This window comes from Zonotrichia albicollis, chromosome 6 (assembly GCF_047830755.1).
Source record: "Zonotrichia albicollis isolate bZonAlb1 chromosome 6, bZonAlb1.hap1, whole genome shotgun sequence".
NCBI lineage: Eukaryota > Metazoa > Chordata > Aves > Passeriformes > Passerellidae > Zonotrichia > Zonotrichia albicollis.
Window position 1 is genome coordinate 47997077 of NC_133824.1, and position 18069 is coordinate 48015145.

At 53.0% G+C, this 18069-nt stretch overlaps 1 protein-coding gene across 2 annotated transcripts; it reads left to right on the top strand.

Moving 5' to 3' along the window:
- Positions 1-82: 82 nt before the first annotated feature.
- LOC102074008 (SITS-binding protein) lies at positions 83-17266 on the top strand. 2 transcript variants are annotated; one of them, XM_005494834.3, is made up of 11 exons: positions 83-1350; positions 7037-7540; positions 9511-9682; positions 10400-10595; positions 10685-10835; positions 10924-11103; positions 11490-11758; positions 12200-12336; positions 13370-13491; positions 14555-14734; positions 15472-17266. In XM_005494834.3, the coding sequence occupies exons 2-11, from the start codon at positions 7082-7084 to the stop codon at positions 15643-15645; spliced, it is 2040 nt and encodes a 679-aa protein (XP_005494891.3). In that variant the 5' UTR covers positions 83-1350; positions 7037-7081; the 3' UTR covers positions 15646-17266. The 2 variants fall into 2 exon arrangements, with proteins under 2 accessions (XP_005494891.3, XP_074399675.1); XM_074543574.1 differs by lacking the exon at positions 83-1350 and adding an exon at positions 6012-6164.
- The last annotated feature ends 803 nt before the right edge of the window (positions 17267-18069 follow it).

Sequence of the window (18069 nt, forward strand, 5' to 3'; positions counted from 1 at the left end):
CACTCTTAAATTAGGCTGGGCATCCCTGTTATCCTTCCCCTGAGCCCTGGCACCATGCACCCTCCTGGCTCCCTCCACCCCTACAAGGATTCCCTGCAGGATCACAGCCTGGGAAGCCACTTACCCCAGCTCCCCAGCCTGCTCCAGAACCCACCCAGGCACCCTTTGCCCTCCTACAGCTCCCAGAGGTGTCTCCTGGTGCTGCTTGTGTCTATCCAAGGTTTCAAGGATTCATTATATTCCAGTTCTCTTCATACATCCACATTCTCCTGTTGGGGGGAAAATGAGCCCCATTAAAGAGGTGGGCTGGGAAAGCAATTTGGGGCTGCTCCTTCTCAGCACCTTGATTAAAACCCTAATTTTATTGAATTAAATTGAATTTAGTGAATGAAAATTTGCTCAGGGTTCTGTGTATGGGCAGAGCCCAAATGGGACTAAAACGCCTCAGGGGGCTGGACAAGGAGGGGGTGTTTGTTTATTTTTAGGGGGTTTATGGCATTCCTAAAGGAGTTGAACACTGGGAGCTGGGTTGGGGGTTTGTTTTCCAACAGCTGGGGTGGGAGTTGCTGCCCTGGCTGGAGAAGAGCCCCTTTGGGAAGTGCTGGGATGGGCAGAGAAGAGCTCAGGAGGGATTAAACTCCACTGGGACACTGAACACACTCTTGAGCCTGACAAATGAAGGATTTGGGTGCTCTCATTCCACGTTGCTCAGTTCCCAAATATCCCCAAGGCTGCTCCAAGGAGGGGATGGATTTAGCTGCTGGCTGGAGCCGGGCACGGCGGAATCCCGCAATATTCAGCAGGAATTACTGCAAGTGATGGATGAGACAGGAGCAGCTGATGAGCAGGAAGCCAGGCCAGCCCTGGAACAGCATCCCCAGAGCTGCTGGCAGCGGAGGGGATCTCTGTCCTGGAGTAACCCCGGCCCTTTTATACATCCCAAGGAATCCAGAAGGCTCTGTGTGGTCGCTGCCACAGCCCCTCACCAGGGCTCCTGGCTCTGCCTGCTATAATTAGCACCAAACCTCGTTAGGAGAGGCAGGGGCAGCTCTTCAGGACTGGTAATTGCTAATTACTGGAAGCCTCTAATGGCTCTCCAGGGGCAGTTTCCTCTCCCTTATAAAGGAAGGTCTTGAGGATGCAGCGTTCATTGGGGTGCAGAGAGGTATTTGTGGGGGGGATTCTGGGGGGCAAAAATCCTAAATCCCTCTGGTGAGAGGTCTGCAGGGGCTGGGCAAGGGAGAAGGAGGAGAGGGAAGAACAACAACAAGAAGAAAAAGAAGATGAGGAAGAAGAGGAAGATCTAAGCCTTACTTGGAGCAGAGCCTGGAGTTTCAGAGCCCTGGGCAGGTGAGTCCAAGCCAGGTCCCTGGAAAGGAGGTGCCCAGAGCTTCCTTGGAGACACCCCTGGTTCCATGGGGATGTGGGACCTGCAGCCTCTTCCCTGCCCAGCAGGGCAGTGCCCCTAAAACAACACTTTGGGGGGATTTGGAGTGGAAGCTGGGAGTGAGGGCTGGGCTTTGGTTGGCCTTGGAGCCCCTGGTGATCCCCTGGGTGGGTGCTCCTGTGTATGGCTGGAAGTGCCACCTCTCTGGGGACAGGTAAGTGTCCTGAGGGTTGTCCTGCGCCTTTCCAGCCTGCTCTGGCTCAGCTCCACGGAGAGGAGCTGAAGAATTTTGGTCTCATCATTATCCAAACAGCATCTCCAGGGCCGGGATTGAATTTGGCAGCAGGCAGGCTGCAAATCTGCTCACCAGATTTCTGGGAAGCTGGGGAGAGGCAGATGGAGCAGGAAGGTCCTTTCCAAGAGCTCCCTCGCTGTGCTCACCCCCAGCAGCTCCCTGGCACGCCAAGGCCCCCCATTATCCCTCTTTTTCCCCTCTGCCAAGGGGTTTCCTGGAAAACCAAAATCCTGGGCTGCATTGTGGGGTGCAGCTGCTCTCTCCTCACAGCCACAGCTTTTGTCATCAGTTGTGCCTTGTTTTAATTTAAAAAATAGAGGTTTGGGGCTTTCTGAAGGCTTCTCCTGGAGGAGCAGCACACGGATCTGGCCTCACCACAGCCCTGCTCCTGGGACAGTGGAATTGCCAACAGCCCTTTCCAAGCAGGTGCTGCCTTCAGAGATCCCAAACCAGCAGCCTCACCCCCTCTGAGGGATTTGAGCTCGGAGCAGGAGCACTGAGGCTGGCTGGGGGCTTCAATTCCCTGGATTTAAGGTACCTGGGCTGGGTTTGGAGGTGCAGGGGGTGAGTGCCCCATGAAGGGGGTTTTCCTCAGCACAGGGAGCTCCTCCCTGCTCAGATTAGAAATTTTACAGAATATTGTGCATTAGGAACTTGGGTTTGGTGTCCCCAAAATATCAGGGCACACAAGGACTGTTTCCATCCCAAAACTGGCAGCTGGAGCTGGCGACTTTCCAGCTGGAAAATTATCCATCCATGGACTATCTCAGGTTCTCCAGGCTGTTCCCAGCCCAAAATCTGCTGCTTGACATGAGACCCTCCTGGCAGCCTGAATGGGCTGTGGATGGACTCAAGGAGCTCCCAAATCCAGGCATTGCTGGTTCAGGGCACACAGTTGGGATGGGAAGGGACAGTGGTTGCTTCCAAGGGCTGATGCTGTTTATAAGGACACGTTGTCAGTGCAAGTCCTGCTGCTCCTTTTTTCCTTTATAAACAGCTGTGGAGTTCATGGAAATCCGAAATTGCTTTCCAGGAGGAAATCTGGGCTGAGATTTTGGGAATTTAGGAACCAAATCACTCTTTTTGCCTTTTTTTTTTTTTTTCCTTTTAAAGAGAGCTCAGCTCCAATAAGGAGCCCAAAGCTCTCTAAGGCACAGAGAATTCCAGCACAGCCAAAGGCTTTTGCTGGCCCTGAAAGGCAAGGCTGGGAACTGCAAGGGGAAGGAAAATCCAAAGAGAACACCCACCATGGCACATCGGCTGTTTTATTCCCAGGATGGATTCTGAAAGTATCTTTTCCCTTTGGATAAACTCTGGGAGGGCAGGAAGGTGGGAAATCCATGTCCATCCATGCTGCCAGCTTCAGGGAATCCACTCTGGCTCATCACTGTGTCTCCCAGCTTAGAGATATCATGGATAAATGGATAAAAATGAGAGTTTGGTATAGGCTTTTGAGGGATTGTGGGATCCACCCCACAGGGGGGGGTTTTGGGGTGAAGCTGGGAAAAATGGGAAAAATGGAGGAGAAATGCCAAGTCCTGGAGGCACTTTGCTGCTCCCACCAGTTCTCATTTGCTCTTGGCCAACCCACACACCTTTCCTGTATTTTTTAAAAATAATAATATTTAAGAAATCCCAAACCAGAAACCTCAGGAGGGTCTGGCTGGGAAGCTGTGGCTGTAATTGCTGGTGCTTAAAGGCTGTAGGAAAATATTGATGGAAAGGGCTGTGCCTTCCCATTGCAACCCCAGAAAAGGGGAAAATCCCTGTGGCTCTCTGTGCTCTCCCTTTTTCCAGCCAGCCCAAAAGGTGATGACAGAACTCTGGAAAGGACTGTGATCCACAGGGTAGGCAGTGATGGAAGGGGGACAGTGATCCTAAATCCCAGTGGGAATAACCCTTAGTCCCTGTTTTCTGTGTGCTTCACCTAAAAGCTCAGATTCTCCAACTCTGGTTATGGATGCTGGTGAGTTAAATGTGTTCCCAGCCTCCCACTCCATCCCTTCCCTGGGCATTGTCCACCCATTGTCCACATCCCACACAGCCCAGCAAACCTGGAGCCTTGGCAAACCCCTCCATCCTGGAATGGTTTGGGTTGGAAGGGGCTTAAAGCCCATCCAGTTCCAACTCCCTTCCATGGCAAGGGACACCTGCCACCACATCAAGGTCCCTCAGCAGCCCTGCAGCCTGGAAAGCCCCATTGGATACAAAAAACAGTGACCTCAAGGTCTTTTCAACCCTGAAAAGTCATGAAGAGGGAAAAGATGCTCCATTCTGCATAATAGGAGATTTAAAATGTTTAAACTAAAACTCTTCTGAAGCAGAGGGGCAGGACACCCTCCTGGAATCCAGGGAGCCACCCCGAAATATTTTTTTTTCCCTGTGGCCAGTGAAGGCTAAGTGGTTTTTGTTGGCAGTGGGAGGAAGATGAAGGGAGGTTTCACTCTGCTCGTGGAAGCCAGTTCATGCTGAGATCTGTGATGGGCAGGAAAACTCAAGACATCCATTCCTCCTCTCAAAACCCAGGAGTTCTGGGAGGGTGGGAGCGGATTTGGCCCAAAAAACCCCCAGGCCATGTGCAGTGTTGGGGAGGCCCAAACTTGGCCAAATATTGGGCTGTTAAAAGCTCCAGCAGAATTTTTTCCCTGGGATTTGAGCTGCTCTTTAAGAAAAAAGGTTTTTCGAACCACCCCCATTTCCTGCTGTCCCTCCCAGGCACGGCCCCCTGTCCCTGCTGATGCCACTGCACCCGCGCCATCCCGGGTTTCCCTAATCCCACCTTGAGGGCCCCTCTGCCATTCCATGGGTGTGATTTAATCTTGTGCCATGTGACAGAGCTTTGCCTTCAGCTGCTGCAGCCAAACAACCTCATCAGCTGCCCCTCTCCCAGCCCCTGTTGTGGTGGGAAACAGGGAATTGCCAATCCTTGGGCAGCTTTTGGGGGCTGCTGCCACATCCCTTTCTCTCCCTTGGACAGAGCATTGAACCTTCAGGAGCATTGAACATTGTACCAGGATCCCAGACCATCCCAAAGATCCCTTTTCTCCCCTCCTCTGCCCTGTTTCTTCAGGTTTTGTAGCCAAACTGAGCTCTCCCTGGGGCACATGGATCTGTACAGCCTCCCAAGTAATTCCATTGGCTGTGGTGATGCTGTGGGTGAGCAGCTCTGAGTCACCACAGGGTTTATTCACTTCTGCTTGCTCCCCCTTTCCAGGTCATGGGGAGTGCTGGGCCCCTCAAGTGCCTCTAACACCCCTGGTGGAAGGAACACTCCTCATTCCTTATTTTTGTTTCAGTTTTTCCCTTTATTTTACATAGCTTTGGGGTCCCGTGAGTCCATCACCCACAGCTTTGCCATAACCTCTCCTGACTCCATTCCCAGGGGATCCCCAGCCTGTTTGAGATGAGCATCGTGGTCTCCTGGCTCATATCTGAGCCTTTTTCATCCTTTCTCCTTATCCTGGATACACCCCCTCACCTGCTCTGGAGTCCCTTCTTGTCCTGATGCAATCCACCATTTTTTCTTCCATCCAACACTGGATATTGCCTCACCTGCAAAGAAAAATTAATCTTGGAGAGGAAAGGCCCCATCCAGGGGCCTATTTGGGCTACAGATGAGAATTTTCCTGGTGGATTTGGCTGTCCCGGGACTCTCCTGAAATCTGGGGTGAGCAGGGCTTTGGCCTTGGGATTGCTGGGGTTTTGTCTTGATGCAGGATGGGGAAGCACTTTTAAATCCCAAGTTTTTTATATCTTGGCAACCAACAGGTTGTAATATCACTTGGAAAATCCAGGTATTCCCTGATCACCTGTAGATGTGGTGAGATGACTGTGAATGGGGGGACTGGAGCATGGAAAAGTTGATGGAAATCTCACATTTCCAGAGTTTTTGTACCAGTGGGGATTTCAAGTGTCCTGGGAAGTGGCTTCCCTGTGGTTTTGGGGGCAGGCAGCACCTGGAGTTAATGTAAGGGAGGGTCCAGTGGCTCATGTGAAGTAGAAACCGGGATAAAATCCCCCAAAATTGGGCAATAACAGCAACAAAAGCCAAAGCAGGAGAGTGAGGAGGCTCAGCACTCTTAGGGCTTCACGTGTGGGGTAAGGACTCAACCAGAGCCACCTCAGCAATCTGGCAAAAACAAAACCTCCTTTAAAATTATTCCTCTATAGATAGAAGCCTTGAAAAGGGAATATTTTAATGTCCTGCCCCTGCTGGGGATGCAGCCACCTGCGGCTACGTGCGGGCTGCAGGGGAGCGGGCGGGAGGCACAGAGGGAGGGAGGGAAGGAGGGAGCTTGGCTTAAGTAACGCTCCTGGGTTAGTCTGGATCAAGTTCCTTCAGCTCCACGGGTCTGAGACACGGCCAGGAGGGAAAACTGTTCTGGGAAAGAGGAGGAAAACCTGCCTGTGGTGGGAAAACCGCTGGGGAAAACATTGAGGACGCTTTGGGGGCTGTGACAGCACCTCCAAACCTACCTTTAGGTAAGGGGGTGATGAGGTAAGTAGGGGTGGCTGTGCTGTGCCAGGGGAGGTGGCACCATGCCCAACCTGACATCGGGCAGTGGGATGAGGGCTGGGATGCAGGAACAAGCCAGTGCCACGCCATGAAGCTGTCCCCACAGTGACCCCTCACCTGGAGGGACAGCAGTGCCCATTCCCTTGGGCTCAGCCAGCTCTCCGACCCTGCCCACGGGTGGGTTTTGCTCTGTGCATCATCCAAACGCTTTTCCAGGGAAGGGAGAGAGGAGATGGAAGGAGGATGTTGCATCCCCTCCTTTCTCGACCCACCCTGGGATGTTTTCCTGCACCCCTGGCTGTTTGCTGCTGCTTCCAAACCGAGCAGGGAAGCGAAGCCAAACCCCATGGAGCAGCCGAGGCTGGAGCGCGGCCCCGATTCCCATTGTCCATGGCCCCATCTCCTCCCGGGCTCTGGGCCACGTGTGACACCTCCTCCTCCTCCTCCTCGGTGTCCCTGGGTGCTGCGGGCTGTGCCAAGGGGCTGAGCCCCTGCCTTGGGGGGCTGAGCCACCGTCACCGAGTCCAGCAGCGGGATTTGCTCTGGAGGAGGCTGTGGAAGGGACTCCCCTTACCTCGGGATTAGTGCAGACAGAACCAAGAGGCAGCTTTCCCTCTTTTAAACTATTTTTAAAATTTCATTATATATACATTACATTCATTAGTTTTTTTGTGTATGCTTTTGGAGCCATCCCAGGGGATCTTTTGGAGCCATCCCAGGGGATCTTTTGGAGCTGCCCCAGAGGATCTTTTGGAGCTATCCCAGAAGATCTTTTGCAGCTATCCCAGAAGATCTTTTGCAGCTATCCCAGAGGGTTTTCTTTCCTGTGCCGCCGCAGGAGGGGAGAGCAGCGGAGCCGCCGCCGCATCCCTGCAATCTCACCATGCCCGTCTCCCGCCACACCGGCCAAATCCCGGAGTCCACCTGGACCTTGACCTTCAGGGAGATGACGGAGCCCTGGAAAGGCGCCGTGGGCTGCCTCGGCGTGGCCGTGTTCTTCGCCATGACCATCGGCATCATCTCGTGGCAGGCCGTGGAGCAGCCGCCGGAGGAGTGGGTGCTGCGGGGCCGGGACGCGGGGATGCTTTGGGAGCGCGGCCGCGGGGCGCTGCTGCTGCGGGCGCTGCCGGCCGGCCGGCCCGTGCTGGCCATCGCCGTGGGCAGCGTGCCGGCCACCGAGCCCCCGCCGCCCCGCGACCGCTGCTGGCACGACGGCCGCCAGTTCTGCTACTCCTGGGAGGAGGACGCCGAGCTCCGGCTGGCCCTGGAGCCGCCGGCAGCCCCCGGAACCGAGTGCTACAGCGTCCGCTGGACCCCGCTGCGCCCCGACGTGACCCTGAAGGTAACGAGAACCCCTCCATCCAGCTCCAAACCCTTTGGGATCCAACAGGGGCCGCTCTGGCCTCACCATCATCCCCCAGCTCAGTTATGTGATCACACTGTGGCTCCCCACCTTCCACATCCAGAAGGTGCTGGGTGAGGAAAACCATCTGTGAAGCTGAGCCCCAAAATCCTGTGGTGGTGCCACGCTGGTGACCCCGGGTGGGAGAGCTGTGTTTATATGGAGACAGAGTAAATACCCAGTGGAGATGACAATGCTGGCGAGAGCCTCGGGAAGGTCTCTTCCAGCACAGACACAATGGGCAGCTCCCGCGGGATGGGAATAATCCGTGTGCGCTGCTGCAAACATTTTTGGTACCATTCCCTGCTTTCTCCCTCAGTTAAATAAAAGCAGACTCTGGGAAGGAGCCTCAGGAGGGGAAGGAGACACGCTGTCAGAGCAGGGTGTCCAGTTGTGGGGAGCCCTCAGAACAGGGAGGGAAGCGGGATGGGATTCTCTGGGATGGAGGATTGTTTCCCTTTGGCCATAAATCACCTGTTGGCACCATTCTGGGTCGGTGGAAGGTGTTGCCTGAGCACAAACTCTCAGTCTTCTCCACTGACATTGCTGTGAGCGTTTGAGAGGATGAGTGAGACAGAACAGGCTTTCCCCCACTTGTTAAAAAAAAACCCCAAACCATTGGAAAATATGATCCAGCGAAATCTGAGTTCAGAACAGACTGTTTTCCCTCTTTCCCAGCTGGTGTAACGAGTTCAGCTGACACCTGGTACAGCTATTCCGAGCCTCCAGGGTTTCCACTTTAATAATTTACATCTCCTCTCCGCACCCCTTGGAGAGACTTAACCTCTCTGCGCCCCCGAGCTCACGACTCCAGGAGGCTCCGAAGCCTTGGGATTGGGAATAAAGGTGGGGTGGGTTGAGTGGGGGGGGTCTCTGGGTCCCCTCTGCCACCCACCCCAGGCCCCCTTCACGGCCCCAGGTCTCTGGGCTTTCAGGGAAGCCCATCCTGCCTGGGAAGTCACGAGGACGCTAAGTCCTGCTGATCCCTCGATTTGGCAGAAAGGGGAAAGTCTGAGGAACTTTGAAGTGAAAACTGATGATTTCTGGCAGGAGGCGGGTCAAGGATGGGGATGTCCCCCATCCCAGGGCCCTGTCAGGCCTATGAGAAGTGCCCAAATCTCCAAACTGAGTCTCTTGAGGGAAATTTTTATCATCAGCCCTCGGCAAAGAGGGAAGCTGTGCCTTGGGAGGGAGGATGTGTCACCTTCAGGGCACTGGTGCCATCAAGGTGAGGGCTCAAGATGGGGCTAAAAGCTTTCTGTGAGAGCTCAGCTGAGGACAGCTGCACTTGCTGATTCACTCCAGAAACTCTGAGAAGGCAGCTGGAGAGCTTAATGCGGTTTTTAAGTAAAGCAGAGAAAAAAAAAAAAAAAAAAGAAAACCAGAAAAAAACCCCACTGAACAAAAAATACCAAACAAATAAAAAACCTGACCAAACCCAAAAAACATGACCAAACCAAAAAATCTTGACCAAACCAAAAAAACCCCAAACAAACTAGCAAACCAAAATACATAGATTTTTTGACTGGGCTTCTGAAAGTGCTCTCAGTGCATTTTAAAGCTGTTTCCTTGAATTTCCCCCTCTCTTGTCCTCTCCCACTCACTCCTGCAGAGTCTCTTTGCTCACACCTTTGCAGCATCTTTTTACCTGTGATTCAGAGGTGTTTGATAACTGTGATGGAGTGCAAAAGTGTGATTGTCGTGGCAGTTTGGTTTTATTTGTGCTCCTCCAGCAAAAATTGGCAGGCTTTGGGAAGCACGTCTTGCTTTTCTTTTGTTTTTTTTTTAAATGAAACCACAATTTTACGCTGTAAAAGGGACACCTGCCACTAGCACAGTTTGCTCCAAGTCTGGCTTTCCCGTTTCCCCTGAGTATTCCTCGCTCTTTGATGATACTTTCCTGGCTGCAGGACTGTTTTTCCATGGCCAATGTCTCCTGGTATGGAGGGCCGAGCATCCATGCCCAGCGTTGGCCCCTCAACAGCGCTGAGAGCCCCGCGCAGCCCTTGGTGAGCGGCGACCTCAGCGCAAACCCCGACGGATTCGGGCCCCTCCTGGAGAGGTTCTTCCTGGGATCCACAGGTAACCACCTCCTTCCCTGGCCAGGGCCCAACAGCTTCATCCCTGTGCTTCTCTGCCCCTCTCCTCACTGCTAAAGCAGCTGGTTTGAGAGTAGCGTAGATGTCTGCGGGAATAAAATATCCTGCAGATGTAGCAGCAACAGGGAATGTGGGATGGATCCCACATTGCCTCATCCCTGTGGGAAAGCTGATACTGAAGCTGGGTGCCTGAAGATGGGGTGGCCCAAGTCACTCCTGGGACATCCCATGCTCTTGGTGTGTCTGGTTTCTTTTTAAGCCCAGATCTGTGCCTATTGCTGCATCCCCAGCTCCACTCGAGCTGCTTTGTGGCTCCCTGATGTTGCTGTGGGATGCTGGATTCAGGCAGGAGTTCAGCTGCTGGTGTCATTTATTGGGGTATATTTGGATTATTCTGCAGAACACCAAACTTCAGGTATTGCCACAAGTTAATCCAATTGACCTGCAGCTGCCCTGCACTGCTGAATGCTGAGCAAAAAGGCCAAGAAAGGGAGAAATCCAGACCTTGAAAGGCATTTGGGACTCTACAAGGGAATAGCAGGAGCAGGGTGGGGATGGTTGGCATGGCTGGATCTGTGGTGGGATCAGCCCAGGAGGCCTTGGCACCAGTCAGGCTCTGCCCCACTCACCCCTGCGGCTCCCAGGACCAGGAGCAGCCAGATGCTTGCTGAGACAGCATTTTCCCACTTTTCCCCCAAAGGAGTGACGGTGACAGTGGCTCCCGACGTGTCCCTGCTCCTGTCTCTGGAGAGCCACCAGCAGTTCTGCCTGGAGATGCCAGTGGGGCGAGCGGAGCCCCTGCACTACCAGCTCTGTGTCAGCAACAACGTGGCGGCCGCCCGCCGGCACACGGCCAGCGCTCCAGCTCGGACACTGCCGGACACAGCGCTCCTGGGGTCAGCAATCCTTGCCTCCATGGTGGAAACCCTTCTGAATATCCTGCTCGCTCTCCCAAGCACCTCACCAGGGATTTTCCACCCTGCAGGTCTCCCATCTGGCGCTACCATGGCCCGGAGGGTTCTGCCGCCAAAATCAAGCGAGGCCTGAGGTCGCTGGTGAGGAGGCTGAAGCGGCATCGCCTTCAGGAGGGCGTCGTGGCCCTGGGGGAGCGCGGCACCGCCGTCCTCGCCGCCACGGTACAGCCACCCTGCCACCCTCCAGGCATGTGGGGAGCGTGGTGCTCCTCTCCCACAAACCCCTTATTCCTGCCCTTCCTGCCTGCAGGACCTGGTGCCCTCGGGGCGCAGGAAGAGGCAGGCCCCGGCGCTGGTGGAACCTCTGGAGCTCTCCATCACGCTGTCCCCGTACGCTGGCATCGCCTCCCCGCTCTTCCAGCGCTCCCTGCGCGGTGGTGAGGCCGCGGGATACTGGCTCAGCCGCCAGCCCCGACCCGGGGCCAGCTCGGTACGGGACCCCCTCAGCCCGCAAACCAAAATTAAAGCTGAACATACCCCCTCAGGTTTATTATTTTATCAAGAGACACAGCCTATCCCACTGTGCTGGGACACAGCAGTGCTGGGGGAGGCAGCATCCCTCCTCTTCCTAAGGAAGCAACTTTAAAATTCCCACTTCCAGTGTTGAGAAGATTCCCCAGCTCCACTTTGTGTGGTCATTTTAATGATCCCTTTGCCACCAGCTCAGGGACTTTTGGGGAGGTTGAGGGAGAGTTTCCACCTTGATGCGCTGCACCATGACAGTGCAGGGTGGGATGGCAGCAGCATGGCATCCCCCATGGAATCAGCAGGACATTCTATGCATCTGACAGGGATTTCCATCCTCCCCCTCTGCAGATCCCGCTGCTGACCACCTGGAAGGGGCAGCTCTGCGCCCGCCTGAACGTCACCAGCGAGGCAGCGCTGGGCTGGTACCTGGCTCGTGCCCGAGACCTGCGGCAGGCACTGGGGGCCACCTACGTGGCCTTTGAGGGAGTGGAGGGCAATTCCTTCCTGGAGCAGGATGTCCCTGCTCCTGCTGAGCTGGAGGGTGATGGATACACTGAGGCGCTGGCGGCAGCGCTGGCCACGCTGGGCAATGGCACCATTGTCAGCGCCGGGAGCAGGTGGGCACCAGGGAGGGGACGCTGGAGCTGATGGGCACAAGAGCTTGCTGGGAGATGGTGGAACTGGTGCTTGGAATTCCCTCTTGGTATTCCCAGATGTTTCTTGGCACCCATGGAAGTGAAGGGGCGAGGGAGTGGGCTAGGGCAGCGTGTTGGAGTCAACAATACTTGTGAGATGTGAGGATGGTGTGGCCCCAGCACAGGGTTCCCAGGGAAGTTGTGGCTGTCCCATCCCTGGAAGTGTCCATGGCCAGGTTGGATGGGGCTTGGAGCAACCTGGGATAGTGGAAGGTGTCCCTGCGCATGGCAGGGGTGGGACTGGATGGGCTTTAGTGTCTCTACCCACCCAAACCATTCTGGGACTATAATCTGGCCCCAGTGACTCCAAAGCCAACTGGGATCATGGAATTTCACCTTGAAGGGTTTGTGCTGTTTCTCCAGATCCAGTCACCTCCCGCTGTTTGTCCAGATGAGGCCCCTGCGCTCTGACTGGAGCCACGCTGGGCTGAAGGGGCTCATCCCCTCCGTGCTGCACTACAGCCTGCTGGGCTACAACTTCTTCATCCCTGATGCAGTAGGTAAGTTGTTTTTCCATTTTTCCCCCTATTTCTGGCTTCTCTGCAGTGAATTTTGCAGCCTTTTTCCGGGCACAGGAGGTACATTTGCACCTGAGGCGTGCTATGGGAAGGCTTGGAGCGTTTTTCTCCCCAATTTTCTGTTGTGCTGGCTTGATTGAGATGAATGTTATCAGGGGAAAAAAAGTGAGGAGTTAAAACCAAAAGAATATGCTGTAAATATTGCCAGGCAGCTCCAGCAGCAGTTGGGTCTCTGGAGATGGCCTTCCCAGAGTTCCACCACAGCCCACACCTTTGGCTTGGCTTGGGCTAAATCCCACCTGGCACAGGCAGGATCTGCTTCCCCAGGCTCCTGGCTGGGGAATGGATGCTCCTAAAACCCCAGCAGCTCTGCCCCAAGTCTGTATTTCTGCTCCAAAGCAAAATGGCTGCAGAAATCCTGAAATAAAAGCATTATAAAAGGGCAAGAAATAACCTTTAATTAGGGCCAAGTGGATCCATTTCCCTTTTTCTGGCAAAAGTTAGTGGTGTTAGTGGTGGAGTTAGTGGTGCTTAAAACATGCCCTGAGTGAGCAGAGGCTGTGCCAAAGTGTCAAATGTGGAGAGCTGATCTAAACAACAGCCCTGAAACAGGGGTTGAGAGCAATATTTCAATTTGGCCTCTATTTTTAGCTTGCTTTCTTTAGAAAATGAGGCTCAAGCAATCCCAGCATGGGAGTTTGCTTCCCAAAGAGGTGCTGGAGCTCTTGGCTTGTGTGGATGGGAGCGCAGATCCTCCTGCACAGGGAGAGCTGGGCAGGAGATTGTGTCCCAGCAGCCTGGGAGCTGCAAGAGCTGGGAAAAGCCTGTGGAGGAGACAGGAATTTGTGAATGGCTGGGTGAGCCCTTGGTGCTGGGGGGTTGTGCCATTTCCAGGGAAGCTGTGCCAGGTTTTCAGAGCGATGGTGATGCTGTAGGCACTGGAAGGAGCTCTGAGGTTTCCCCAGAACCTTTCCATGCCATGGAAGGCCCTCACTCCAGCCCCATGTTCCTGCAGGAGGGAGCGAGGCTGGAGCCACCCCAGGGGACCCGGAGCTGTTTGTGAGGTGGCTGCAGATTGTGACATTCCTGCCCGTGATGGCCTTTGGGACCCCGCCCTGGCTCTGCTGTGACACCTGGGTACGTGTCCCACACCGGGATTCTGACATGGCCAATGCCCCAAAAGCCATGGAAGGCCTGGCAGGGATCTCCTGCCAGCTGCTGTCCTCAGCTTCCCACTGAAGTGGGAATAAATCCGTTATCAGTGGGTTTAGATTCAAGTACCAGTGGATTTAAATCCAAAGGATTTGTGTCTGTTATCAATGGATTTAATTATATTTCAATTAAATCGATTCATATGCATTATCAGTGGAATTTAAATAAAATTTATTAAGGTCCTTTATTAATGGATGTAAATCCATTTAAATACAATTAATTACTATCCATTATCAGTAGATGTACATGCATTTCAACCCATGAGTTTATATGCATTGCCAATGGATCTAAATTCACTTAAATCCAATGGACTCAAATCTGTTATCAATGGGTTTCAATCTATTTAAATACAATGGGTTTATATTCATTATCAATAGAGTTAAATCCATTTATATCCAATGGATTCATGTTCAATATAAATTGACTAAAATACATTTAAATCTAATAGATTCATGTTCAATATACTTGGACTGAAATATATTTAAATCTAAAAGATTCATATATAGTATCAATGTATTTAAATCCTCTGAAAACCAATGGATCCATAACTATTTTCAATGCATTTCAATAAATTTAAATCAAATGGATTTAAATCCATTAACAACAGATTTAAATCTATTCAAATCCAATGTGTTCATATCTGCTATCAATAGATTTAAATCCAGCTGATTTATAACAATTACCAGTGGATTTAAATACATTTAAGTTTAATTGTTTTAAATCCATTACCAATGGATTTATATGCAAACCAATTAATATCAAAATATATCCAATTAATCCAAATATATCCAATTAATCCAATTAATATTCAGTATCAACCCCATTTGCACCATAGCTTGATCAGGACATTCCAATTCAGTAATTTCTCTTCCCAAGGGAACACGTTTTACTTGTAAATTTTTAATTATTTATTTTTGGGGTTTTTTCCCTCCCTGCATCGCTGCTTCCTGGATGTTGGGCTCCTCATGGATTTGTCCCCCACCTGCAGGTCCTGAATCTGACCCGCCAGTGCATCCAGAGGCACCGGGACTTTGTTGTGCCCCTGCTCCTAAAATACAGTGAGGAGTGGCAGAGTTTGGGGTACCCCATCTTCCGTCCTGCCTGGTGGCTCAGCCCCACGGATCCCGCTGCATTCACCATAGAGGATGAGTTCCTCATAGGAGATGAGGTGGGAATTCTGCATTATTCCTGTAAATCCAGTGCTGCCCAAGTACAAACCAGGACTTGGGTTTGAGCAGATTTAAATCCAAGCCAAAGCAGCTGAGTTTTGTGGGTTTTGGGGTTTCTGCTTTTTGGCTTTCCTAATGAAACTCTTATTTAGGGCCCTGAAACATTTCAGCTTTGGAAGTGAAATGATTTAGCAGGAACGGAGTCTTAGAATGTTAGGAACTACTTTTTGGGAACTGCTTTTCCCATGAAAGAAGGGGAAAAATTGCTCCCTGAAGGTGGGATTACATTGACTCTATCACTGGGGATTTTTTGTTCTGGTTTTCAAAAATATAGACTGGATGGAATCTTGGGGCAGCTGCAGACAGGGATGACCCAATCCCAGTCAAAGGAATGTCACTGCACTGCATTAATGCTTCTAAACTGACAGAAGGCAGGCATAGATGGGATTGGGAAGGAATTCCCAGTGAGGGTGCTGAGGCCCTGGCACAGGGTGCCCAGAGAGGCTGTGGCTGCCCCATCCCTGAAAGTGTCCAAGGCCAGGTTGGATGGGGCTTGGAGCAACCTGGGCTGGTGCAAGGTGTCCCTGCCCACGGCAGGGGGTGGCACTGGATGGTTTTTAAGGTCTCTTCCCACCCAAACCATTCCAGGATTCCCTGATGACCATCTCACCCCACCACGCTGGCTAATCCTCCCTCTGCTGAAGTTCTTTTTTCTTTCTTTTCCTTCTCCCTGCAGGTCCTGGTGGCTCCAATAACAGAAAAGGGACAAACGTGGAGGGACATCTACCTGCCAGGAGAGGGGCACCTGTGGCTGGACACCAACACTGCCCGAGTGTTTGATGGTGGCACCACGCTCAGGAATTACTCTGCCAGCCTGGCCGAGGTGCCAGTGTTTGTAAAGACCTCCTGAATCCAGGCTCTGGGACAGAGACCTCCAGGGGCAGCACTCCCCTCAGACCTCCAGCCTCTTTTGCACTTTTCCCAGATCCTTTTTTTGGTTTTGTTTTGTTTTTTACTTCAGCAGAAATTGTCTGGATTTTCTAACTCGTTGTTACCCTGAAGCAGTGGCTCTGCCACCAACATCCATCCACACAGAATGCTGCATTTTTTCCAGGGTTTTCCTGGTGAAATATTTGTGTGTGTATGTTCAGGTGGCATATCCAGCATTTCCAGGTCCCTGGAACTATGCTCAGAGAGGCAGGGAGAGGATTTTCCAGGAGATAAACAAACATCAGCTTATGCCTGAGGAGAAGTTTTGTATTTAATGAAAAAATTAAATCTAGGGGAAAACTACCAGGGTGGTTTTGGTGCTGTGTGTGGCCACCTCCTGTGCTGAGCAGTGCTTCTCCCAGCTGAGGCTGTGTGTGGTTTCCAGGTAGCAAGAGCCCATTTTCTGAATATATTTGAGGAAAAGAGTGAATTCCAGGTGTATTTGAAGCAGGCTTCTGTGGAAGAAAAATAAACTTGATCAAGCAGAGGAGTGGCTCTACCAGAGCATGATGTGGATATCAAGGATCCTTGCCCACCTCCTGTGTGCCCAGGCTCATGCTTTTCACCATTTGCTGAATTTTATGGCTTTTTTCCAATTATTTCTTGCAGTGCAAGAGGGATCCAGTGTGACCAGGCTCCTTCCATCCAGCAGAGAATGTATCCATAGGCAAAATCCTCATCCCACATGCTGAATATGCATCTAGGGGGATGATCAGCTATGCTGACACCCCAAATTGAAGATCAGTGGGACACTGCAGGTTAGTGGGGTGATTCCAAAGGCTGGCATTTGGGGACAGAGGCTGGATGACAGCTGAGAGGGAAGTTAAGGGCAAGTTTTGGCCCTGGAGCTGGGCTTGGGCACCTCCAGCACTGATTTGTATCAGCCACACCGTGGGTTTTGGGGGAAAATATTCTTGTACTGAGCTGTGGCTCTGCTGAAAATGTGCTAAGGGGCACCAACTTCTCCCAGCAAAGCTTCCCTGGATAAAACTGAAGGGAATGCAATGGCAAAAGTCAAGTCAGGTTCAACCATGGAAAAGCTGTGAGGGCATGGAGAGGGGAAGAGCCCCTCAGCTCATTCCTTCATCCACAGAGGCACTTAATGATGCTGGGAGAGCTCACAGAGGGAAACTCATGAGGGCAACCCAAGGGTGTGGGATGCTCCAAAATATCTGTGGATATATATCTGAGGTGGCAAAAACACAAAAAGAAGATAGGGAATGCTGGCTCAAGTGGGATTTGTTTATTTGCAGCAAGTCAAGCCCTGGATGTCCAGGATGGGGATCTGGTGGCTCCATCCTGGGAGGTCACCAAAGCCTGCCTGGACACCCTGGGCCAAGCCTGAGTGTGGGAATTCCCATTTTGGGAGGGTGGACTATGTGTCCCTGCGCCCGGCATGGCGCCGGCTCCTCCCTGAGGAGCCCGGGTTGTCCCGCTGGGACCTTGGAGCATGTCCCTGGTCGTCATTCCAGCTCCTACGCTGCCTCTGACCTGTGGAGTGGTTGCGGGGCGCCCTTCCCTGGGAGGCTCTCCAGGAGTTCTGGCTTCTCCTGTAGGATCTGCCCCGGGTTTGGCTCCTTGTCCCGTGCTGTTGCCTGGAGGAACCCCAGTCTTCCCTCTGGTGTCTGTCACTCCTCCTCAAGGGGTTGTCATGGTTGGGCCTTGGACTGTGTCTGCCATCAGCATCCCAGCTCCTCCAGCGCCTCTGGTTTCTGGAGTGCTCGTAGGGCACCATTCTCTGGGAGCCTGCCGGGGAGTGCTGGTCTCTCTGGTGGGATCTGCCCCGGCTTTGCCTCCCTCTTGTGTGCTGTTGTTCGGAGGAATCAGAGTCTTCCGACTGATGTGTGTCACTCCTGTCTGAGGGGACATCGTATTGGGGCCCTGGGGGGTGTCTGTCATCACCATCCCAGCTCCTCCAGCGCCTGTGCCTCGCAGAGTGCTCGGGGGAGCCTGTCTGCGTGTCCTGCTCTCTCCTGGAGGACCCGTCCCAGCCACGGGAACGCTCTCTGCCCCTGCTCCATGTGCGCCGACCCCAGGACCGTTCCTGCTGGCTCCATGACCTGTGGGACCTGCGCCAGGATCGCCGTCCCTGCGAGGAGACCGGGATGGTCCATTCCACTCTCGGAGTCTGTCCCTCTTCAGGTGTGTCCTCCCAAGCCCTCCTCTGGTGCTGCCACCACCTCCTCCTCGGGGAGTCGCTGCCTCGGCGGCGCCGCGACTGCCGGCGGCCATCGCGGGGCCACCTCCCAGACCTCCTGGGCCTCCTCTCCGAGGGCCCTAAGGACCAGCTCCGTGCGGACTGGCCGCGCCGTCTGCGCTTCCTGTCGTACACGCGGTCCTGCAC

Bases quoted from the DNA above. Each gene is read 5' to 3' on its own strand.
- LOC102074008 (XM_005494834.3), top strand. From the start codon at position 7,082: ATGCCCGTCTCCCGCCACACCGGCCAAATCCCGGAGTCCACCTGGACC. The intron at 7,541-9,510 runs GTAACGAGAACC...TCCTGGCTGCAG, and splicing joins GCCCCGACGTGACCCTGAAG to GACTGTTTTTCCATGGCCAA. The intron at 11,759-12,199 runs GTGGGCACCAGG...CTGTTTCTCCAG, and splicing joins ATTGTCAGCGCCGGGAGCAG to ATCCAGTCACCTCCCGCTGT.